This window comes from Ahaetulla prasina, chromosome 2 (assembly GCF_028640845.1).
Source record: "Ahaetulla prasina isolate Xishuangbanna chromosome 2, ASM2864084v1, whole genome shotgun sequence".
Lineage (NCBI taxonomy): Eukaryota > Metazoa > Chordata > Lepidosauria > Squamata > Colubridae > Ahaetulla > Ahaetulla prasina.
This window is the reverse complement of record NC_080540.1, coordinates 135,355,134-135,381,280: the sequence shown is the minus strand read 5'-3', so window position 1 is coordinate 135,381,280 and position 26,147 is coordinate 135,355,134. Positions and strand designations below refer to the sequence as shown.

The following is a 26,147-nucleotide window of genomic DNA, read 5'->3' as shown; positions in this document are numbered from 1 at the left end:
GCTTGTCGTTGGCTATTTGCTTGCCCCTCTTGACTGAAATCTGTATAACTCAGAAGGAAAGTATGGCCATGTGGAAATACTATGAATCCTCTCACTATCTGCTTGCTTACAGGAGGATAGGAGACAGGCAGACAACAACATTAGGAGAAATATTAGAAGGGTCAGATTTGCAGGGATTGGCAGTTGGCCTCCAGCTGCAGTACAGACCTCAGCATAATTCCAGCCTCAAATTCCAAAATCCATCCTGTTGGGAATATATCGGAGAAGGGATGTGCCAAAAAATGAAATAAACAAACCAAAAAGAGGAAGGAGGAAAATAGAATCTCTCCATTAGAACAGAATGCTTGACAAGGGACAGCTGCTCTTTGAAGAATAGCTACTTATGTAACTGATTTACACTGAATCACATCACTGATTCTTTTATCTTAAACTCTGTTTATTCCAGTCTACCTACCAAAGTGTATTTGAGGAAGGATGCTAATAACTGCTGTCTGCTTACTCTCTAATGTTCACCCTCCAATTATCTCCCATACAAGCAGGTGCACCGTATCTAGTAAGTTACAAGAAAGTCAATGCTTTGACTCGACTAGGATAGATCTGGAGAAAGTCACAGTGTTATTTCTCTTTGTCACTAGCCCCAGGGGATTAACCATACAAAGACTGCAAAATGACGGCTTCATTATTCATGTTGCAGTATAATCCAAGTACTTATCACAATATCCCTTACAAACATGCTAGAACAACATGCTGCAAGGATGTATGTATTTTTTATTGGCAAAAGTGAAAATGAGACAACTTAAAAGACCGATAGTAGTCTCAAACCCTAAAATAAGCCATCAAGTATAATCAATCATCTTTGTGAAAATCTTACACATGCCGAACACTCTGTACCTCTTGAAGCAGACAGAGGAAAAACTAAACAATTACTATTTCCTTTCCACAAGCACAAAATAACCATAACAGTCTAAACCACGGGTGTCAAATTCATCACATCACATTGCCATCGTGTGACATTTCACAACGTTTTTCTCCTTCGTGGAGCTGGGGTGAATGTGGCTTGTGCGTGACCCATCCAGCCCGTGAGCCACCAGTTTGACACCCCTGGACTCCAAACAATGACTGTATCCTTCTTAATGCTTGGCATGATGAAGTTCTGGGGAACTCAAAAGTTTATACTATTCACTGTTTTTTAATGTTCATAAAGGTAATGCCCACCTGAGAATACCAGAACACCAGACGAGTCATTGTACAATCTCACAGCAGGTGGCAGAACTTAGTTAAATTTGACTGATCTTCAAAAAGGAAGGTTGGGCCTAGTGAATAGTAGAATGGAAGACTGCCAAGAAATCCCAGGCTTGGGGTGGAAGGTTAAAAAAACATCCTGAAACAAACAGCAAACTGCTTTTGTACCATGGCCAAGAAAGCTCTATGGGTGTGTTCATGAAGTTATCAGGAGACATGTTTAAATGAAAGGAATCTTTACCTTTTCTATAAGTGTCTCAGAAGTAACAGATCAGTGGGGAAAGGCAGTGCCAGGTATACAGCAAGTTTATATTAAAAATGTATTTTATTCTTGGCATTGTTCTGGTTGCTTTTGGAATATCTTGGCCTCAGTTTTTTTATAAATAAATCACATTCACGTTAAATTGGAAGCCAGATGGACAGTCTATTAAGATGGTCACGTTGATGCCTTCTGGGCTTATTTGGGAGGTTTTTGAGCTGTGGATCCCACATAGAGTCCTGTCATCATGGTTCTGTCACTTGTGGATTGGACCCCTGGCCTGACCCCAGGCTAATAAAGGTGATCAGAAGAGAATTACAAGCCAGATTGGGCTTTAATCAATGCCTTTTTGAGGGATAATGAGATGCCATTAAAAAGGCCTCCTCAAGTAGCCTGCATCCGATAAAATGGGAAAACTACTATCCCATCTTTAAGTCTCCCTTTTGGGGGAAAAGCTATCAAATAAGTGATGAAGCTATATGTGCAGAGAGCTCTGGAGGATAGATATGATCTGGTCACTTAGCCGCCTGGGTTCAGGCCTCGATATCAGATGAAAACAGCATTGGTAACTTTCATGGGTGACCACTAAAGTAAAAGGTCTTGGATGTGAGTGGTTCAACCATCATGTTCCTCCTAGACTACTCAGTGGCCCTCAATATTGTCAATCACAAGTATCCTTCTGGACTGCAAGAGTTAGAAGAGCATTTCACATCTACTTGAACAATAGAATAGAATTTTTTATTGGCCAAGTGTGATTGGACATACAAGGAATTTGTCTTGGTGCATATGCTGTCAGTGTACATAAAAGAAGATACGTTCATCAAGAATCATAAGGTACAACACTTAATGATAGTCATAGGGTACAAAGAAGCAATCAGGAAACAATATCAATATAAATCATAAGGATACAAGCAACAAAGTTACAGTCATAAGTGGAAGGAGATGGTTGATGGAAACAATGAGAAGATTAATAGTAGTGCAGACTTAGTAAATAGTTTGAGTGTTGAGGGAATTGTTTAGCAGGGTAATGGCGTTTGGGGGAAAATTGTTCTTGTGTCTAGTTGTTCTGGTGTGCAGTGCTCTATAGCGTCATTTTGAGGATAGGAGTTGAAACAGTTTATGTCCTGGATGTGAGGGATCTGTAAATATTTTCACGGCCGTCTTCTTGATTCATGCAGTATACAGGTCCTCAATGAAAGGCAGGTTGGTAGCAATTGTTTTTTCTGCAATTCTAATTATCCTCTGAAGTCTGTGCCTATCTTGTTGGGTGGCAGAACCAAACCAGTCAGATCTAGAGGTGCAGATGACAGACTCAATAATTCCTCTGTAGAACTGAATCAGCAGCTCCTTGGGAAGTTTGAGTTTACTGAGTTGGCGTAGAAAGAACATCCTTTGTTGAGGTTTTTTGGTGACATTTTTGATGTTAGCTGTCCATTTTAGATCTAGAAATTTCAAGGTCTCTACTATTGATACTGTATTGTCTAGTATTGTAAGAGGTGGAAGTATGGAAGGGTTTCTCCTAAAGTCTACCACTACAGTTTTGAGTGTGTTCAGTTCCAGATTGTTCCAGTCGCACCACAGGGTAAATTGTTCAACCTCCCATCTGTATGCAGATTCATCATTGTCTTGAATTAACCCTAACCCAAATGAATTCAAATGATTATGGAAGGAAGTTTAACTCATGGATAACTTATGGGCCTCAGGATTCAGTCATTTTTGTTATTCCGGTCTATGTGAAACAACTGGGAGAGGCCATTGGTTGGTTGGAGGTATCATCAATATGTAGATGACATCCAGTCATGCATTTCTATCCTAGGCCCATTGTGAAAGATGGTAGAAATCACAAGTTTTAGGAGGCTTTCAAGATCTGAATGGGGAAAAACAATCTCAATTCTTAATGTGATTGTGCTTCCCCACAAAAAAAGTAGATTCACACTGAAGATCTTCCGGAACTCACACTCTTGCTCATAGAACAAGGGGCAATTGCACCCAGAATGGCTTTTGCAGTTTTGTCTGGTATGCCAGTTATGGCCTTATCTATAATAGGATACCTTATCATCTCTAGATTGCTGTAACTCATTCCACATGAGGCTGCCCAACACATGGAAACTTCAAATAGTCCGGAACAGTGGCAGTGGTCAGTCACAATATGACCATATTACATCCCTCGTGCAGAAGATGCCTTGGTTACTAGTAGGTTTGTGAACGTAGTTCAAATTGCTTTATAAGAAGTTAGATCAGCACCTATAAAGCCCTATATGGCTCAGGGCCTAGGTAACTTAGGAACCACAATTTCCTTATAGTTTCTGCTCTCTATACCTGAACAGTTACAGAACAACTGCTAAGCGTGTCCATCAATCAAGGGCATGGGGGCACAGTTGCAGGCATTTGTCATAACAGCTTCCTTCAGAATAGCTTGCCCTGAAGGATGGCGCTTTAGCCTTCCAGAAGCAGGTAAACACATGGCTGTTCTGGCAGACTTTAGGGAATTAATTATATGCAGCAGTGCCAAATTCAATACATTTTTAGCTTTTCACTTTTAGTGTTAATTTAAAATGAGATTTAATTAAATTACTGCTTTAATTATACCAACTTTACTGCATTTTATAAGTAAATTTATAAGTAAAAGGAGCCTTTAGACTCCTTTTGGTTTTAGGCACTAGACAAATTTCATTATTAAATTAAAAAAAAACTATTCATATGAGCAAAGATTAAATGAAAAATAATTAAGCCAAAAGAAATTATTTTGAATAAAAAAAATAACCCTTTTTAGTAGTTAACAGAATAAGAGTTGGAAGGGACCTCGGAGGTCTTCTAGTCCAACCCACTGCTCAAGCAGGAGACCCTATTTCTTAAAAACCTCCAGTGATGGAGCACCCACCACCTCTGAAGGCAAGCTGTTCCACTGGTTAATTGTTCTCTCCCTGTTAAGAGTTTCTCCTTAATTCCAGGTTGATTCTCTCCTTTATTATTATTATTATTATTATTATTATTATTATTATTATTATTATTATTATTATTATTATTATTATTATTATTATTATTATTATTATTATTTAATTTTTATACCGCCCTTCTCCCAAAGGATGGTGAACAGGCAGATAAAATAATACAATATATTACAATAAAAACACTATTTAAAAAACTTATTCAATAAAGCCTAAATTTAAAATACAATACAAAATATAAAATAAACCCCAATAAAATCCATGTTTAAAAACCCTATTAAGCCAGTCCTGCTCGGAAGAATAGATATGTTTTAAGCTCGCGGCGAAAGGTCCGGAGGTCAGGAAGTTGTCGAAGTCCTGGGGGAAGCTCATTCCAGAGGGTAGGTGCCCCCACAGAGAAGGCTCTCCCCCTGGGGGTCGCCAGCCTACACTGTTTGGCTGACGGCACCCTGAGAAGACCCTCTCTATGGGAGCGTACCGGCCGGTGGGAGGCATGTGGTAACAGAAGGCGGTCCCGAAGATATCCCGGTCCTATGCCATGGAGCGCTTTAAAGGTGGTAACCAACACCTTGAAGTGCACTCGGAAAACCACAGGTAGCCAGTGCAGCCTGCGCAGGATCGGTGTTATATGGGAGCCACGAGTGGCTCCCTCTATCACCCGCGCGGCTGCATTCTGAACTAACTGAAGTCTCCGGGTGCACCTCAAGGGGAGCCCCATGTAGAGAGCATTACAGTAGTCCAGGCGAGAAGTGATGAGGGCGTGAGTGACCATGCATAAGGCATCCCGGTCTAGAAAGGGGTGCAACTGGCGGACCAGGCGGACCTGGTAAAAGGCTCTCCTGGAGATGGTCGCCAAGTGATCTTCAAAACCGACCATCCAGGAGAACACCCAGATTGCGCACCCTCTCCATCGGGGCCAATGACTCGCCCCCGACAGTCAGCCACGGTTGCAGCTGACTGTACCGGGATGCCGGCATCCACAGCCACTCAGTCTTGGAGGGGTTGAGTTTGAGCCTGTTTCTCCCCATCCAGACCCATACGGCCTCCAAACACCGAGACAACACTTCGACAGCTTCATTGGGGTGGTCAGGGGTGGAAATGTACAGCTGGGTGTCATCCGCGTACAGTTGATAACTCGCCCCAAAACCACTGATGACCTCACCCAGCGGCTTCATGTAGATGTTGAACAGGAGAGGCAAGAGAACCGACCCCTGTGGCATCCCACAAAGGAGGTGCCTCGAGGTCGATCTCTGCCCCCCTGCCAACACCGTCTGTGATCGGTTGGAGAGATAGGATGAGAACCACCGAAACACGGTGCCTCCACACCCAATCCCCCAACCGCGCAGCAGGATACCATGGTCGATGGTATCAAAAGCCGCTGAGAGATCAAGGAGAACCAGGGCAGAGGAATAACCCCTATCCCAGGCCTCCAGAGGTCATCCACCAATGCGACCAAAGCTGTCTCCGTGCTGTACCCGGGACGGAAGCCGGACTGGAACGGGTCTAGATAGACAGATTCATCCAGGTACTGGGGTAACTGGTGTGCCACCACACTCTCAACAACCTTCGCCACAAAGCGAAGGTTGGAGACTGGACGATAGTTACTCAAAACAGCTGGGTCAGGAAGGCTTCTTGAGGAGGGTCTCACCACCGCCTCTTTCAAGGCGGTGGGGACAACACCCTCCCTCAAAGAAGCGTTAACAATCCCCTGGAGCCAGCCTCGTGTAACCTCCCGGGTGGCCAGCACCAACCAGGAGGGACACGGGTCCAATAAACATGTGGTGGCATTCAGCCGCCCCAGCAACCTGTCCATGTCCTCGGGAGCCACAGGGTCAAACTCCTCCCAGATGGTCTCAACAAGACTAGCCTCTGTCACCTCGCCCGAAACTACCCAATTTTGGTCCAAACCGTCCCGAAGCTGAGCGATTTTGTCAAACAGATACCTGCTGAAATCCTCAGCACAACCCTGTAAGGGGTCATCGCAACCCTCCTGGTGAAGGAGGGAGCGAGTCACCCTAAACAGGGAGGCTGGGTGGTTCTCTGCTGATGCAATGAGGGTAGAGACATAGGCCCGCTTGGCCTCCCTCAATGCCACTAGATAGGTCTGAGTAAAAGACCTAACTAGTGTTCGGTCAGCTTCAGAATGGCTGGACCTCCACGCGCTCTCTAGGCATCTTCTCTGACGTTTCATCTCCCTCAGCTCCTCGGAAAACCAAGGAGCTGGTTGAGACCTACGCCGGGTCAGAAGCCGCAAAGGCACGACACGGTCCAAAGCGCCCACTGCGGCCTGTTCCCAGGCCGCAACAAGCTCCTCGGCCGAGCCGTGGGCCAGATCGCCAGGGAGCAGCCCAAGCTCCATCAGGAACCTCTCCGGGTCCATCAGTCGCCTGGGACGGAACCAACGTATTGGTCCCGTCTCCCTGCGGTGTGGAGCAGCAGTCCGAAAGTCCAGACGAAGGAGAGAGTGGTCTGACCATGACAAAGGTTCAATGACTAATTCTTGTACTTCCAGATCACTCAACCACTGTCCAGAGACAAAAATCAGATCCAGTGTGCTTCCCCCGACGTGGGTGGGGCCGTCAATTAGTTGGGTCAGGTCCATGGCCATCATGGAGGCCATGAACTCTCGAGCCGCCATCAACGACACACCGGCTGATGGCAAGTTGAAATCCCCCATGACCATAAGCCTAGGGGTATCAACTGCCATCCCGGCTATCAACTCCAGCAACTCGGGCAGGGCTGTTGCCACGCAGCAAGGAGCCAGGTACGTGATCAACAAGCCCACCTGCATCCTACGCCCCCACTTCACGTAAAGGGATTCACAACCGGCTATCTGAGGAACAATGGCCTCCATCGGCTCCAGACTCTAGTTTCCATCCATTGTTTCTTCTCTTGCCTTCTGGTGCTTTGGAAAATAGCTTGACCCCCACTTCTTTGTGGCACCCTCACATATTGGAACACTGGTCTCATGCCAATCCCTGGTCCTTCTTTTCACTAGACTAGCCATAACCAATCCTTACAACCGCTCATGTGTTTTAGTCTCCAGGCCCCTAAACATCTTTGTTGCTCTTCTCTGCACTTTTTCCAGAGTCTCAACATCTTTCTTTATGTGACCACCAAAACTGGATGCAGCATTTCAAGTGTAATCTTACTAAGGTTTTACAAAGCAATACTAATACTTCTTGTGATCTTGATTTTATCCTTCTATTTATGCAATGTAAGATTGAATTTTTTTGGCTGCTACTGCACAATGCTGACTTATATTTAAGTGATTGTCCACTAGGACTCCAAGATCCCTTTCACAGTTACTGCTTTTGAGCAGGGTTTCACCTTATCTGTATTTATAGATTTGTGTTTTCTTGCCCAAGAGTAAAATCTTACTTTTCTCTACACTGAATTTAATTTTGCTGGATAGGGCCCAATGCTCAAGTCTGTCAAGAACTGTCTGAATCTTGAGCTTATCATCTGGGGTGTTGGTTATTCCTGCCAGTTTAATGCTGTCTGCAAATAATCTTGAATCCAAAGAAAGTGGATTTATTAGTTTTGTTGACAGGTAGATTTGTCACCTCTAATTACCTAGCTTTTTTTGGTACAGAATTGTTCTTTTGAAATGAGTTCTACGCATTTCATCCAGTAGTGGGTTGCTACCGATTCTCCCCAGTTCGCAAGAACCGGTAGTAAACATTTTGAGTAATTCGGAGAACCGGTAGTAAAAATTTTGCCTGGCCCCACCCCCAATCTATTGCTGCCTCCCGACTCCCAGCTGATCGGCTAGAAGGAAAAAATCAAGACTCACTTGTCGAAGAAGAGGAAAAAAACCAAGACACCATCCCTTTAAATTGAGAAGCCAAGAAACCTACCAACTGATTGGCTCGCTTCTCAGCCAGGAGACTGCTTGGCAAAGAAATGGGTGGGGGGGGACGCTGTTGTTTTAAATTGACAGAGCGGCTAGAAGCTCCTTTCTGGGTCAGCTGAACAACAAATTGGATAAGTGGAGGAATTCTTATATGGTTCAATGTTTTTGAAGTTTTGGGGTTTGTGCAACATGGGCTTTGTGTTTCTAAAAAGGTTTGGCCGATTTCCATTGTGACGTATCCTGTCTTGAATGAGTTTTCTGCCTGCTTGTAAATGGAGCCGAACTTCCGGCTTCCACTTTGTATTATCTGTAAGCACCGGTAGCTGTTTTCTGCTTACAAAGTTTCCTTCATGCAGCTGGCAGGAATGTGGAATTTCAGGCAGGTTCCTTGCTAGCAGCTTGATTATTCCTTAATTATCTGGGATATTTTATTTGGGAAATGAAGATGGGGGAGTTCGATTCCTTCCCAGAACAGATTAGTGGGGTGGGGAGGAAATGGGGATTTTGAAGTAACCTTCCCCTGGAGTGGAGAGGGAATGGGGATTTTAGGCTTGTTGTCAAACATCAGCCATAATACTAATGATTGTTTTGAACAATATGCAGGTTGTATTACATGAATGGCTATTTTATATGCGAAATTATGACTGAAATCTATATAGGTTCACACTGTCAGGAAGTTTGTCCTTAGTTTTAGGTTGCTTCTCTCTTTGTTGAGTTTCCATCCATTGCTTCTTGTTTTGCCTTCTGGTGCTTTGGAAAATACTCCCCCCCCCTTCTTTCTAGCAGCCCCTTAAAAGACTGTTGCCTATCACACTCTTGGGCAAAACATGTGAGCCATTTCCTCCTTTCAGTGGTCCATGAAAGTGCATCTATAGCAGAGGTCTCTAACCTTGGCCACTTTAAGATTTTAATACAGCAAAGCTGGCTGAGGAATTCTGGAAGTTGAAGTCCATAAGTCTTAAAGTGGCCAAGTTTGGAGACCCCTGATCTATAGTATGTAGATAATAAAGTTGAAAAAAGGTGAACATTTTTGCAGAACTATAGATATGTTGAGGCTGGGTGTGACAAGGAATGGCTGGGAGGGGAGGGGCCAGGCAAGGTACCCTTTGACATGAAAGACATTAAGTTGGCCACGCCTACCCGGTCACATGACCATCAAGCCACACCCACAGAGCTGGTAGTAAAAAAAATTTAGAACCCACCCCTGATTTCATCAGATAACCTTACTTCTGCAAAGCATAACAAACACCACAAATAACTACCTTTTCAGAGCAGATACTAAAAATTGATACTGTAGGGTTCACCTTCCAGGAAATCCTGGTAATATTAGCAAAAAAGTACATTTAGGTTTATTGCCACTTGAAATGCTCAAGGCTTTTCCCGACCTGCACCTATGACAAAAAACAACCTTGTAACATATTTTTTCTGCCCTATCTCCACACCACTGCCTTCATTTCATAGGCCATGCATGAGACAGGCTTAAACCATACTTAGCTACTAAGACAGTACTGTAGCTTCTGACATCATCCAAGGATATTTTTGAAATATATAAAATTAGTAGGGGGCTGAGACACTGGCTGGGAACAGATGGCAAGTAAGAATAGCAATGTGAATCAAGAAATGTCAGGGCAGTACTGAGGTTTTTTTGGCCAACCTAAGGACAAGTGAAGAACACTACCCTATTAACAGATAAGGCCCTTAGTAACAACCAGCAGTGTGGACAGGAGACATTTTCAATGTTTGATGTCTGGGCTCCCTCAGGAATATGTGTGCTATTTTGACGCAAATTACTACTCGTGGTGGGCTATTTTATGCTGACTCAATTTAACTGAGGTGGAAAGGACCTTGTAGGTCATCTAGTCCACCACCACCCCCAGCAGGAAACCCTGCATTTCTGATTTCTCAAAACGGGTTTTCGTATCAAATACAACTTTATAGTGCCCAGTGGGCTTTCTTGGCCCATTATTAGCACCATTTTCTTTTCCACAAGAGGGACACTTTTGAAACTCCAGGGCTGGTACATGATTTTCCGGTAAAATCCGAGAGAAAAGTTAAAAAGGCACGGGGCACCGAGGGAGAGCTGCATCCTCTCCTCTAATTCCGCTTGCCAAAAGACCAGCAACTGCTGAGAGCGCTTATCCTCCGTCTACTTCAACAAGATCCGTAGAGGAAGACGACGACCAGCCAAGGACGTTTCGGAGCGACATCGGGCACTCGCCATCTTAAATTACCCGAAATGCTCTACCCGCTCTCGAGCGTGGTATTTTGGGTAGCTTAAGATGGCGGGCGAGAGGGCCGTTTAAAAATGGTGGCGAGCGCCCCCCCCCTTCCTCCCCCCCCCCCCCAGCAGCCTCAGGAGCCTTTTCGCTGGTGAGGCGAGCGTGAGCGAAGGGAGTCTTAGGGCAAAGGAGGGGAAGCGGGGAGCCAGCGGGCGGCGTTTGTTCCGTTCAGAGGCCGGGAACACAAGATTTATGACCTCATCCATCTAAAGCCACCCCGGGAAATGGCTCCGAACTCCTGGTTCGGAACTGGCGTTAAAGCTCCGGGAGTTCTCAACCCCGTCCGACCGTTCTTGAACCTTAAGACCAGCCTCGTCGACGGGCAGATGGTCCTCTCCGACCACTAGGATGTAGGGAAACGTCCGACCCTCGGAAGCTCGTTGAGTTCGCTCAACAAAGACCCTCGCCGGGCTTCCTTTGCGCGCTACTCAAACTGCGGAGGCAAAAATAAAGTATATCTGGGGTTTTTTTTGGAGGGGGGTGGGTGTTTTGTTTTTTGTTTTTTTGCAAACGCCAGGATTTCTGTGCCCTCTGCAGCAAAAGCTCTAGTGCCGCTCTCTGCTACCAGGCCCCTCTGTAAGTCCAGCAATGCGCAGAAAGTGAAGAACTGCAAAGATTTGCGGGAGGGGTGTGTGTGTGGGTATATGCACACATATATGGGTATTGGGAATTGGATGAAAAATTTCCAGATTTTCATATTATGAAGGAAATAGCCTCCCGAGGTTCACATATAGCTGAAAATATTCCTGCAGTAATCGCCCTCATATGGTGTAAGTGCTGGAGACCTAAAGTCTTCTAGATTTTGATGTACGGGCAAATATCACTACTGTAATTCAGCTTAATTGGAGATGTGGATGGAAGCCTTTGCCACTTTGAGCAGGTCTTTAAAGGACAGATACCTTATGCAGACTATAATCAAATCCTTCCAGTCATAATATATTTTGCTGCTTTTCTTCTGAATGAAAATCGTTCATAGGATATTTTCAGCAGCGTTTTGATTTTTTTTTTCAGAGCAACTGGAGAAAAAACTGGAACAAGCAATTACTATATTCTGGCTGCATTCCTTTGCAATAAAGCATTGTTTGTTGCCCATGCAGCATTTGACATAGCTATAGCTGTGATCCAGGTGCCTGGCACAGATGTGCCAAATAATTTGACAGAAATGGGCCCCGTGATAGTGGTTAGGAAAGCTGGTTAATTGTTCAAGACTGATTAGTTGTTTATTCTCTGCTTACCTAGCTATTCACCACATTCACTGAAAATTTTTCAGGAGTGGGCATAGCAGCCACACATAACAAAGAGGAGCCAATACCTTTGGTTGAATTTGTATTATTTCTTTCATATTTTGTTTGTGATGTTACTATTTCCATGTACCCATTTTCTGTGTTGAGATGACACCTATCTGGATGTGTAATACATTATTACTGAACTAACAGTTGCGGCATATTGTACTTCTATTTCACTTCTGCCTTCAAGCCTCATTTATTTCTTGTGTAATGAATTGTGGGAAATGTAGTCTTTCTGTGTACAGGAAGTGAAATATATTCTCTGGATTAAACTAAAGGGTGTCGGGACCTGTAGTAAACTCTTGGGTGTGGTGCATGTTGGGATCTGCAGTCATTTTGGAGGGAGGGCTTGCTGCAGAAAGATTTTCCCTCCTCCGGTTGTTCCCGGTGTGGGGAGGAGCCTGGTCGGTGAGTGGTTAGAAAAGGGGAGATGTAGGGGGTTTTGTTTTTTGCTTCTTTTGCCTAGATTTTCAGGAAGAACTGGTGAGATTGAGAGGAAAATGCATTTCCCACCTTTTTCTTTTTCTTATGTGATTGACTTCAGATTGCCCCCCACCCTCACCCCCAAACTATTCATTTTGTCTGGGTTTAGGTAAGATGATTTTCAGTTAATCATTTTACTCTTGTCTCCATCCTCAGAGGTTGTGCCAGCCTATGTATGGTATTGCTTTTGCTGTATGTGGGATGATTTCATTGTCTTAACCTGCAAGCCTAATGTCAGCTTTCAGAGAGGGGTAGGGGGACAAATAGGATGGCAGCAGACCTCTGAGATTTAGGTCAAAGCCATTAAGGCCTGGTAATGCAGATACTGATCACTCTTGTCTATCCTTGTGTCCCTTTCCTGACTTGCCTTCCATTGGCTCCCTTGCCCCAAGCAAGGAGTTGATGAAGACAGCAGCAACTCTTTCAAAATAAGCTTCGGTTTGCTCTAGTTTTTCATCCCTAGAATGAAATAACCTGAGGATGCTGCTGCAACCAAAAACATGCTGATAGTGAAGAGAAAGATAATAGCATAATTGGAACAGGAAAGCACAGAACAGCAATGGCAATCTTGGGCACTTGCACAGCTATCCTATATATGATTTTCATTTCTGCCAGACCTGCTTCCATCAATTGATTTGCTTCACTCTGGGTCCCAGTGATATTTATATTCAAAACTCTGGAATGCTGTGAAGTTTCTCTAGGCATTTTGTAAAAGGCTGAAGCAATTACTTCTCTTGATAGGATACTTGCCTAGGCACAAAGATGCCAGTCATACCTCCGCAAATCTTGCCCCAGCAATTTATCCCTCATCAAACATTTTTATTTCCCAGAATGTCTCATTTAGGAAGACTTCTGATGCAGCATTGTCATTGCACTGACATTTGTCAGTGGAAAAATGTTTTCAGCTCTTCATATAACTTCCAGCAAAGAGATTCTTATGGGTAAATTGGCTGTGGAATTGATGGAAATTTGACATCTGATTTTCAGTCTCCATGTGCACCTGGGATGTTTACCATAAAAAAAAGCTCCCTTCCCCCTTACTATTTCATTGCAATGCTGTTTTATCTAGTCCCGGATGTATGATAAATCTACCGGTAGTAATGTAGAGTAACATTGGGAGAACTGTTATATAAGTTCTGAGAGGGTGGAGTTTGCAATATATGAGACATAGCACCATAACTATTTGAATAGAAAAGAAAAAAAATGTCTTTTGGGTCTTTCAGTGGAACTGGTTGGACCAGTCAGCAATCTTTTTGACCTGTTGACATTTCCTGATTGTATTTCCTCAATCCTTCTAGAGGAGGAGTTGAGCTTTGCCACCTGTTGCATTCTGTTAGTGAAGTTTCTCCCCTGAGGTTCCAGCAAGATATGATTCTGGAGCGATCAAACAGGTCTGTAAGGGGTATTAATTTCTACTCAATATAACAAAAAGAGTAGGGGGTATTTCCTAGTGCTAGGTGAAGTATTAAACCTAGTGCTTTCTGAAAGAGCACGTAGCAACTTTGATGGTGACTGCTGGTCACAGCCATGGAATTAAGCATTGATAAGGAGAGGGAAATTGGATTGAAAAAACTGCTGGAGGTGAAGGGATGTGTGTTATATAACTTCAGCACACTATCTTTTATGTTCCCATTTGCCACCTTTCAGTGGTGTTTTGTTTGGCGTTGAAATTTCACTTTTAATTGGTTTAGCAGCAGTGGTTTAACTGATTATTATGAGTTTATTTTAATGGTTGAGAACAAATTCTGTAAGTTGGGATCACTTTGTAAGTATACTGCTGTTTGCTATTTTGGTCTTATGTTTAGCCTTAAATATATCATTATCTTCAAGCAGCGTAGGATAGTTTTGTATATGAACAGCCTCTGTGGCAAAGGGTTTAGATTTAACTTGGATAGAGCTTAATGAGTGGCTTCGGTCAAGTCATGTCTTTTATCCTGACCTACCTTATATGGAGGTGTTTTTTGCCAATAAAATGGGAGATGATACCTATTCTGATCTCTTTGGAAGAAAGGCAAAATAATAGAGTGCAAGCCATGTTATTTTAACAAGATGCATTTAATAAGGTTTTAAATATATATTATGTTAACCAATTCCTGATTAAAGAAAAAACCATTAGTCACTAAAAATGTGTTAATCATTTGGCAGTTCTGCTTTCTATGTGTCAGTTTCTAAAACGCAATTTCCTCTAGTTCCACCAGGTATCCAAGTAACATATTTCTTGGAAGGACCACAGCCTACTTAGTCTTGTTTCCTGTTCCACTACAGAATTTCTCAGTTGTCTGACATTCTGTCATGCTGTGGCAGCTCTTTCTATGTTTCTTGTCTTTTCCTTGTCCTCCCGTAGACCTGGGCAATTATCACAGCACTCAATTGGTGTGTTCATTATCCCCGTCCTTTCATGCTGACCTTGCCTTTTCTTTCCAAGGTTCCCGGGAACCTCAGGCTGATGCCCATCTCAGCTCATCCACGCCTGCAATGGGATGATACTCTGAATCCCTTGAGGATTAGTGTGGGCAGCCTTCCAGTGCTGGCGTCCATGACCAAAGCAGCTGACCCCCGTTTCCGCCTACGTTGGAAGGCCATTGTGGTGACCACTCTGGCCCTTGTCCTAGTGTTGCTTCTCCTTTGTTTCCAGCGTTCATCCCCAGCAAACAGGCCAGTTCCTCTCAATGCTCATAACTGGAGGCTTAATGTTCTACCCGGTGAGAGGTATAATGACACTTACCCACTGTCACCACCCCAGCGGATCCCAGAAGGTGTGCGGTACCGTATTGGACTCATTGCTGACCTTGACACAAACTCCAAGGGTCCAAATGAGCATACCTGGTTCAGCTACTTGAAGAAGGGTTATCTCACATTGTCAGCCAGTGGGGACCATGTCTCTGTTGAGTGGGATACAAAGGACCATATATTGGAATCTCACCTAGCGGAAAAAGGACGTGGCATGGAGCTTTCTGAACTGGTAGTCTTTAATGGTAAACTCTATGCCGTGGATGATCGAACGGGTGTGGTCTACCAGATTGATGACACCAGGGTGGTACCTTGGGTGATATTATCTGATGGAGATGGCACAGTTGACAAAGGTGAGCTCAGGTTTAAGTTCGAGGTTTTATACTGGAAGGTTCCCTAACACTTATGTAGTTCCTCAGTTTCTTAAGTAAAGCAAGTAAAGCTATGGCCACCAGAAACCTTTAAGAATTCTCTAAAAATCATGCCTCCATTTTTGAAGTTTACCTGATTTACTAACTTCCTGTTACATTGTCTAGTATAGGTGAAACTTCTTTAGAGGTAAAAGAAATATTTATTTGAAAATTCTTCTGCCTTTTGGCATAAAATCACCACACACACCCCATCTTCAAAAATTTTTAAAAATGAAATACACTATAAAAGCAAGAAAAAAGGGAGAAGAATATAACATTTGAAGTGCTTTTGATTTGGAATGTTTGGTTGTGTTTTTAATACATTAAAATAATATTGAAATATTTATATTAAAGAACATTATAGCACTGTTCATATAGCTGTAATGCTCTTACCATTATCCAGTTTGTTAAAATAATGGTCAGTGGAAACTTCTGTTTCCATTTTATATACATGCATGCACACCTCAACGGAAGAGTGCTATAGCATTTTATACTAAATTATTTAGTATGTCTTGTTTCTCACACCTTTAATGATTCAGGGCAGTTTATAGAAATAGCATTAAAACTGCAAAAAGAAAAAGATGGAAGAGTTTTCCAGTATTATGAGTTTTTTTAAAAAAACAAAACTGATAAAAATAATGTCTGTTGTAAAACATTGAAGGAATGTATTGAGCTGCTATAGATATATTTTATAAATTTTTACCTGTGCCAAGATCATCACCCATATAACAACCATGACAATAAGACATTTTTATCTGCTGAATATAATAATGTAAATTGGCAGTTGTCAAACATTTTGGCCTTAGGAGCCCTTTACAGTTAGTCCTTGAATTATAACTATAATGGAGTCTGCCTGTTATGGTTGTAAGTCATGATGGTTGTAAATTGGATTGGTCATGTGACCAACCCAAATTTATGACCTTTTTTACAGGGGTCATTAAGCAAATGCCATAGTTGTTAACTGAATCCATGATTTGCTATGGGCTGGATTTGCTGAAAATCAGAAGTCAGGAAATCATTTTCAGGAAAACCATTGTAAAACCTGGTCATGTGATTGCAGAATGCTACAAATGGCCATAAAAATGGCCCAAAGTGCAGCCATATGACCGTGTGTGTGTTTGTGTGTGTGTGTGTGTGTGTGTGTGTGTGTGTGTGTACACACAACTATGAGAACTTAGAAGCTAGGTTGTAAGTACACGTGTACTCCCCTGTAGGTCTGTCATAACTCTGAATGGTTGCTAAGTGACTGGTCATAAGTGGGGTTACTGTACATTCTTAAAATGATTAAGAACACCAAAGATTTTGGTTTATGTAGCTTATATCTGTTGCTATTTATTGTATTAAAAATTAAAACTGAGAATTTTAAAAAATAATATATTCGACTTTGCGGACCCCCTGAAAAGTTCTTCAGACTCAAAAGTTCCCAGAACCTCTGATGTAAAGAAATAGAAGATATAGAAACTACATCAAATGGTTTGGAAAAAGTATGTTACCCTTGTAACTTACATTGGAAGAACAAAGAGTTATTAATATCAGAGGCTGTCTGGAAGCACCTGAAAAATAAGAGACAGACTGGTGGTAGAGGAGGCAAGTTTATGCTGAAGAAAATATTCTTAAGGTAATTTGATCAAATTGTCTCAAAGATGCTTCTTCCAAAAGGCAACTGGACCTTCTTGGGTTTTTTGTTTAAAAATGTTTCACTTCTCAGTTTTAACTGACTTGATGGGGAATGAAAGGATTCTGAAGTGAAACATTTTTCAAACAAAAAACCAAGAAAGTCCAGTTGCCATTTGGAAAAAGTATAATTGGGACAGTCATGACTTGGATGTTTGAGAAACTCCATAGACATTTGGTCAATCTGTATTTTACTCATGCTTTGAACAATTCCTGAGAAATTTTAATATTTGTCTTAAAGATCAGACAGATCCTTTTCAACTACTGGGGAAACTGTGGCGCCTGTCTTAAGAGAACTGTTGGGGGTGGGGAATGGTTTGGGTTAGATAAGTGTTGCCTTACTTACATTGTCTCACATTTTGTTCAGGATTTAAGGCAGAATGGTTGGCAGTGAAGGACGAGCACCTCTATGTGGGAGGCCTGGGCAAGGAATGGACCACAACTACAGGAGAGGTGCTTAATCAAAATCCAGAATGGGTGAAAGTCATTGGCTACAAAGGTGATGTGGCTCATGAGAACTGGGTGGTCAATTACAATGCACTCCGGACTGCAGCTGGGATCAAATCTCCAGGTGAGCAATGGACTGGCTTCTGTTAACAACATAATAAACCTAACAACAGCTAAATATTATGCATGATTCTGCTTCTGATACTTCCTTTCTTGTAATACGAAGGCTTATACACACTTAATTGTTAGAATTAAAAAGTCAAAGAGGATTTGGATTTTGAGGATGAAAAGTATGAGTGTCCTTAGAGAAGCAGTGTATAATGTCTATTCTTATGCTGGCTATGATATACCCAGATCAATACCTATAAAGCTTCTACCATCATTGTTTAATGTTGTAATATTATGGTTCTTCTTCCTTGGAACTTTGTCAGCTTGTGCTGTGTTGTTTTCCTACTTGAGCACGGAGTTGCACTAGAAAACTTATTATTTATTTAGAAAATTTATATTGCTGCCTACTCACACATGGCTACTCAATTACAAGGAAATAAAAACACCATATAAAAGAAATAAAAAGAAGAATAAAATAATAACCCCTCCACTCACCCTGGCAACAACACACGTTCATATTAGCCATTTAATGGACTCCATCCAAGATCCTTTTCAGTTCTTTTATTCTGTAAGTCTTTCTGGTTATGCTTGAGGATATTTATCTTGGTTCTGTATGCTTCCCAGGTTACTTGATCCATGAGTCTGCCTCTTGGAGTGAGAGACTGCAGCGTTGGTTCTTCCTGCCACGCCGTGCCAGCCATGGACGCTACAATGAGCAGGAGGATGAGCATCGTGGCACCAACTTGCTTCTTAGTTCCACACCAGACTTCACTGATATCTCTGTGAGCCATATTGGTGATATCATTCCCACCCACGGCTTCTCCTCCTTCAAGTTTGTCCCTGACACTGATGATCAGATAATTGTGGCATTAAAATCTGAAGAGGATGCTGGACATGTGGCAACCTATATCACTGCCTTCATGCTGGATGGACGTTGCCTGTTACCTGAAACTCGCATTGGTTCCGTCAAATATGAGGGTATTGAGTTTATCTGATTAAAAGGTTATATCTAATTAAAAGAAGTCATACTTTTAAGGAGGTCAGATGAACTGCTGAGAGGTGGCAGAAGGTCTGTTCCTGTTTATTACTCTAACTCTGCTTTTGCTGCAGAGCATTATGGGACATTGAAGTGCTTCTCTTGGCATAGTTTTCACCTCTAAAAACTACTCGGCAATTGTAGCTTGTTTCTGTGCTGCCCCCTAGTGGTACAAAGCCTGTACAGCCTTTTTTTTCTCTATTCTATTTCATCCTAGGATTTAGCCCACTCTCTCCTTTATTCAATAAGACTATTAATTCGGCAGAGCAAACCTAATGAATTGCCTTATTCTTCCCTCCTCCCTCCTGTCCCCTGACTATTCACATGTGTCTTTGCTGAGAAGATAAAGTCTTCAAACCCAATTATTCAGCAAAGATATAAGTCAAACATTTGGAAGGTTTTCCCTTTGACTCTGCCTAGCTCTGCAGCAGTCATTTTAATCTTGTCTGCAGTTTCCTTTTTGATAGGAAATTCAGGGTGGAACTTTGGCTTCTAATCAGGAAACTTTGTGATAACAGCAGAAAAGGAGCTGATGCCATAACTTGGAACTTTCTGGAACAAAAGGCTCATCTGTTTTGAGAGGTTCTGTTTTGCCTTTGTCTCTAAAAGCAAAGAGTTTCCTTTTGGTAATCTTAATATTGAGAAATCAAGCTTCATATTGTTAAGAAACCTATATGTCATAGCTTTTTGTGATCCTTCATTTAAAAAAAAAATGTTTTCAGTGTTAGGAAACAAGATCTTATGAAAATATTGTAGCTGGAATCAGGTTCCAAAGTTATTCCAGCTGCAGAATTTTAAGTATTCATCGTTCCTTCTTTATGTGTAATAAAATGGGCAAGTGAGATTACTTTGCTTCCATGTCTCTTCTCATTGCTGGACATTTTCTGAAAGTTTTATTTCAATCCTAGCACTGTGTCTTATTTTTCAAATAAATTATCAACAGCTTTCATATTTTGAAAGTTACTTGAACTTACCTATGCTTTATCTATACTTACCTATACTTTTTACCTGTTTTTACCTTTTTACCTATTACCTGAAATGAAACAAAAAATGTGTTGCCAGTTGTAACGTGCCAGCTTTTAAGCAGATAAGATAAAAATATATGTTTAAGAAACACAAATATTAAGGAGCACTTTTGTAGGAAGATGAGCTACACTAGGGGTGTCAAATTCGATTTCATTGAGGGCCACATCATGGTTGTGTTTGACCTTGGGGGGCCAGGGTGGGCGTGGCCAATTTGACATTATTTGTGTCGGGGGCACCTGTGGTGGCCCGAGTGATCTGCCAGTGAAAATGGGTTCCTGAGCTCCATTTTCAGCTGTGATGGCTTCCTGCAATCCTCTGCCAGAGAAAATGGAGCTTGGCAGAGGGTTGCAGGAAGCTGTTGCAGCCGAAAATGGAGTTCAGAAGCCTATTTTCGCTGGCAGAGGCACCACAGGCCGGTCCTCGCTGTTTCCAGGGCAGCCCCACAGTCCAGATTTAAGCACCTCGTGGGCGGGATCCGGCCCCCGGGCCTTGAGCTTGACACCTCTGAGCTACACAAACTCCAAAGAAATGTAATAAAATTTTTGGGATATGCCAAAATGTATACAGTTGAAGGCTGTGCCATAAATTGTGTGAATATAAAGGAATGTGCTTTTTACCAAACCATTGTGGTCATTGTGCTCAATATTCCCTATTCTAACTGGTAATTCCCTTTAGAGACTGATGCTAAGCTAATCTGCGTGCAAAATATGCCCTCTTACTGTTGAACTGCAGTTTCTCTTTTCACAGAGCATCATATTAAATTGGATGCAGTTCTAGTGGGGGATTTACGTAGATGTTCCCCAAAAGTTTCCACCCAATACTTTTGGTTTGTATCTTAAGAACATGAACCATAAAGTGATGCACACAGACAAAGGGCGGAATAGAAATAATAATACATTTTGAATATTGTGTGAAATTCAGAAAGGCTGATCACTAGATGGCACTACTGTACTTATTTGTGACATAGCCATGACATAAAGACCACTGTCAGCTTTCCGTGGAAGGATCAGAACACTCTCTAGGGGCGTGGCTAGCATTTACATCAAATGTATCAAGTCCAGTCAGTATTTGTGTGTGCTGGCATTTCCTGTTAGATATATTTAAGATTTAGATCATAAATTTAAGAGTCCAAAACATACAAAAATAATAAATGAGTTTTATTTATTTATTTAGGGGCCGGGATAGCTCAGGCAGTAGAGAAGCCTGTTATTAGAACACAGAGCCTGCAATTACTGCAGGTTCGAGCCCGGCCCAAGGTTGACTCAGCCTTCCACCCTTTATAAGGTAGGTAAAATGAGGACCCAGATTGTTGGGGGGGCAATAAGTTGACTTTGTAAAAAAATATATACAAATAGAATGAGACTATTGCCTTATACATTGTAAGCCGCCCTGAGTCTTCGGAGAAGGGCGGGGTATAAATGTAAACAACAACAAAAAAAGTTTGGACACACAAAACCAGATTTTGATAACTGCCTCCCATTTTGCATTGAGAATATTGCCTATAAAGTTGAATTGGTTTTTGTAATCTGCTAGTAAGAGTTAATTTGGTTAAAATGATTACTTAGTAACAATTTAAGGATTTTTTTTTTCTTGGATGCCCAGGTATAATATTTAAATATGAGCTCATTAGCATCACTCTAGTTCTTTGTGTGGTATGTCTTTGTTATTAAGTGGCTGATAACAAGAAGCAAAAATAATTTGAATTTTAGTTAGTAGGGATTGTCTTGTAAGCAAAATGCCAGAACTCTGGAAAAATGCAAATATATTTCTAATTTCTAAGAGAAGAAGAAAAGATTTCATTCTTTTTCAAACACTTCACAAAGGACCCTATTATATTAGTTAATTTAAAACTCTGGCAGAAATACTGTTCAATTGTTAAACAGCCTCACCTCTGCACAAATTAGCAAATTAAAGTCTAATTTGGATATCATGGTGATTTCTTTTATTATCAGCCTCTTTGACCTATGGATGTTTGACTTCTCCTGCTGAATTAGCCAGCCCAAACACAATCAGACAGATAATCTAAAGATAGACTTCTAATTAAGCTCCTGAGCCATTGATTTAATACCATCCTTGTAGGTCCAAAATTAAATTCTGTGTGATTTTGCTCAACATTTTTAAATTTAAGTTCAGATTTATTTAAGGAAGTTCAGAATTCAGTAATCCAATTTTTCACATGGCTGTACCGTCTTTGTATGAACTTTTGCAGATTATTCCCTCTTATGATCTTTTTACTCTGGTGCCCTCTAGATTTATTAAACCATCTCCCATGAGCTTTAGATAGCATGACTAATGGCAGTGTTGGCTTGGAAGTCATTTATAATAGAGGGGACAAGTTTGGGAAAAGCTGCTCCCAGTACTGTACAAGCATTTTCCTCTCTGTAAATAACCCTGTCTTATATCTCCAGATACAGCATCTTGTTCTCTATGGAAGTTTTTTTTTTAAAGATGATTTTTTAAAAAAAAGATAGAAGTGGAGAATAACCAAATGTCCATTTTTCATACTTACAACCATTGCGTTGCAGCATCCCCACTCCTCATGTGATCAAAATTCAGGTGCTTGGCAACTGATTCATATTTATGACAGTTGCAGTGTCCCGGGGTCATTGTGATCCCTTTTTGCGACCTTTTGACAAGTAAAGACAATGGGGAAGCCAGATTCACTTAACAACCTGGTTACTAACTTATCAACTGCAGTGGTTCACTTAAGAACTGTGACAAGAAAGATTGTAAAATGGGGCAAAACTCAGCAACAGAAATTTTGGGCTCAAATGTGGTCTTAAGTTGAGGACTATTTGTATCAGTGTATGTGCTGAGATGAGTCTTTCTTAATGCTTTTGATCTTTCTTACCCCACTCTTGTTTTACTGGGGGATTGGCTAACCATTTAAGATATATGAACAGGATGTGTTGGTTCCTGTTTTCAGTATTTTGCAATATCCTAGGTTCAAACAACCTGGTTGGATGGTTAGAGATGGGACACCTATTGACAGATAGCAGGAGGAGTCTGAACCTTCCCAACCATGTCTTTTGGCCTTGCTTCCCACTTACCTTGGTGCAGTTTCTGGTTATAGGTTGTGTAGTACTTTTCTACCTTTATGGAGGAGAGAAGTATCTTGTCCTAATTCCTTACCCTTGAGGTCAGCTTATAAGAGAGATGGAGCTCTCTCAGAATCTGAATAATTTACCCATGTATGGCATGGCATAATAATGGTAAGACAGAAAATATAGTGAACTCTAGCATCACTCCTGGTCTTGGTAACTCTGAGGCATGTAACCAGTATTAATTTTTATATTATATTATAATACACACATACACACATGGGAAAAGAAAGAAAAGAAGAAAAGAAAAAGAAAAAAGAATAGAGGGCATTTATAAGCATTATATGACTAGGTTATATTTTTTAGTGTTCAATTAGTTTTAAATAATTGAATATATTATTTTAAAAATTCCACATCATTGTTAAAATCCAAGTAAGGTATAAATTTCAATGGCAATCAGCAGAATATAGATTATAAAATGAATTAGGAATTGTAATAACGTCAACCTGAGCAGTTGAAGATATATTTGAAGGTTAAAATATTAAGACTTTATGTTAAGAGAAAACCAAATTTGGATATAGCATAAGCCTCTATGTAGAATTACAGTTCAAAAATGATTTCCAAATTGAATTCAGTATCAAATTTACTTTTAAGATAGGATGTTACTTTGGATACTGAAGCAGATTCCCACAAATTAATTAGCATTCTTCTGCAGAAGGTAATGTACATACTTTGCATAAAGACTCATAAAGTAGTCTTTTGATATGGTAGTTACATGCAAAACTAATTAGAATACTTTGTGGGAATATAAGATTTAATAATAATTTACTTTTTAAAAAATAACAAGTTTAAAAGAAAATCTTGCTTTTAATTTTTTCATTCTGTTGTAATTTCCCCAAAATTGTTAGACTTTACTAAATTGCAATCAAATATAGAAAAATAAACGAATATGGTTGTTACATTTTCAACTTTTAGAAAACGAATTGTCTATTTTAGCAACTAATACTAAAATAGTATTAGTAAAACCTACCAGTTTTCTTTAATATTTGGTGTTAACGTCTCTCCGCTATTAACATTTGTATTATTGCAAACTTATTGTTGTATCTAAATTCTACATCCATTTAATCATACAGTCTTTAATTTGTTCATTGTTCTGACTCATGTTTCATTGATAGTTTGTAAATAAGACCCAACAAATCTATGAAAACCTATGTTAGGTTTTCATATTCAATCGAGTGTCCTAAGTGTTCCATGTTGTTTTTGAAAATAATTTTTAAACTATTGCTTATTTAAAATTCTAAAACTGATAAAGTATTTCTGGCCTTTCTCAAAAAGATGTTATATTTGCCTTATTAAAAATGAGATCTTGCAGTATATCTGATTTGATATTTCTCCACTGAGCAATGCTTTCCTTTTTATAAAAATAAATATTTAATAACAAGGTGAGAGATGATAATTTTATTCTTTTTCTGAATTTATTCAAAAAAATGTAATAAGTTGTTAATTATTGCATAATGTCTTACAGACTTTTATTTCTGTTTGTATAGTCCAAAAATATTTGTATAGACCGTTTGAGAGTTGCTCCATCAGTACAGGTGATATGATCCAATCAGTAATCCAAGATAGACAACTAGTTTGATAATATAGTTTAAAAGATTGGAGCTGCCAGGCTACCTTGTTCTTTCAGATCCTGTAGCATTGTAAAGTTAATCCTTGGTAATTCATGGAACTATACAAATTGTTTAACTTGCCTCTGGCAATAATGTATTACTTTATTTTTAGTATTTATAAGACTCATTTAGAACAAAAAAAAAATCCTTGGTACAATATTCATTGTAATGGCTGCAATTCTTCCTAACCAAGACAGTTTTACTTTCTCCATCTTAATATATCTGTTGTTAAATTTTTCAGATGACTGAGTAATCATTTTTTAAAAGATACTATTTTTGTCAAATCATGCCTACATATAATCCTCATTTAACAATTGACACATTTATTGATCATTTTCAGTTGCAACAGTGATGAAATAATAATTTTGTGACCAATTCTCGCATTTACAACCTTTGCAGGTCTGCAAAGCAATGGAAAGCTGAAGTAAAATCATGATTTCACTTAGATACTGGTTCACTTAGTGATCAAGCGGTCAGTCCTGATTGTTGCCAAAAACAACTATATTTGTAGTAATATTAAATCTTGTACAAAAAATCCTTTCTCAGTTATATTTCATGACAACTGAGTTTTCTCCTTATTGATCCAATGTTTACACCAAATATACTGCTATTTGTGTGTATTCTATTATCGAGTCTAAATATTTGTGGCTACTTCGGTTGAATAATCATAAGTACAATATCATCAGTATATATTTTCAGTTTATATATGTGGGTTGCTAATTTAATTCCAGAGCCTAATGCCAACAAAGATAAGCAGGCAAATTTCATTAAAGTACATGATTGTGATAAAAAACATTTACTCCTCGTTCCTTATAAACATTCTGTATCTGTGTGATCCACATAGATCACACTGTGGGACCCACAATTCATGTTCAAAAAATCCTTGCAAAAGTTTTCTCTGTACTGAGAAGATGTCATAGTCACCTTCTTACTTTTCTGATTTATCTATAGGGGTGTCAAACTTGATTTCATTGAGGGCCGCATCAGGGTTGTGTTTGATCTTGGGGGGGGGTGCATGGTGGCCCTGACACAGGATTCGTGTCCGGTGCACCTGTGGTGGCCAAGTGCTAAGGAAGGACTTCCCTGAGATCCCTCCCTCACTCTCATTATAATCTCCTTCCTTCCTTTTCTTTTTCCTTCCCTCTTCGTTCTCCTTTCTTCTTCCTTCCCCTCTTTCCTTATTTTTCCTTCCTTGCTCTCTTCCCATCTTCCCTTCTTTTTCTTTGTCTTTGTCTTTCCCTTTCTCCTTTCCTGTCCTTTCTTGCATACTCAAATGCAAAAGGGGAAACATTTCTCCTCTTGTTTTGTTTTTTTGTTTTTAGTTTGTTTTGCTAACCCTCTGCCAGCGAAAATGGAGCTCAGGGAGGCTTTTGGCCACAATGGCCTCCTGCAGCCCTCTGCCAGCAAAAATCAGGTGTGGGGGGGCTGTGCACAGCCCAAGCTCCATTTTCACTGGCAGAGGCAACATGGGCCAGTCCTTTGCTGTTTCCAGGCTGGCCCTGTGGGCCAGATCTAAACACCCTGTGGGCCAGATATGGCCTGCGGGCCTTGAGTTTGACACCCCATTCAAATTATATGTGATGTAAATTTTTGTAACAAATCCAGTTGTTATCAATCTGTATAATGTATTAATTTCAGTAAAGTCCATTTAT

At 40.7% G+C, this 26,147-nt stretch overlaps 1 protein-coding gene across 5 annotated transcripts; it reads left to right on the top strand.

The window, feature by feature from the left end:
- Nucleotides 1–10,613: 10,613 nt before the first annotated feature.
- Nucleotides 10,614–24,616, top strand: CANT1 (calcium activated nucleotidase 1). 5 transcript variants are annotated; one of them, XM_058173884.1, is made up of 4 exons: nucleotides 10,614–11,036; nucleotides 14,779–15,436; nucleotides 17,535–17,738; nucleotides 18,347–24,616. In XM_058173884.1, exons 2-4 carry the CDS (start codon nucleotides 14,800–14,802, stop codon nucleotides 18,715–18,717), a joined length of 1,212 nt encoding a protein of 403 aa, XP_058029867.1. In that variant the 5' UTR covers nucleotides 10,614–11,036; nucleotides 14,779–14,799; the 3' UTR covers nucleotides 18,718–24,616. The 5 variants fall into 5 exon arrangements, with proteins under 5 accessions (XP_058029867.1, XP_058029864.1, XP_058029863.1 ...); XM_058173881.1 differs by having other exon boundaries at nucleotides 10,615–11,160; XM_058173880.1 differs by lacking the exon at nucleotides 10,614–11,036 and adding an exon at nucleotides 12,170–12,278.
- The last annotated feature ends 1,531 nt before the right edge of the window (nucleotides 24,617–26,147 follow it).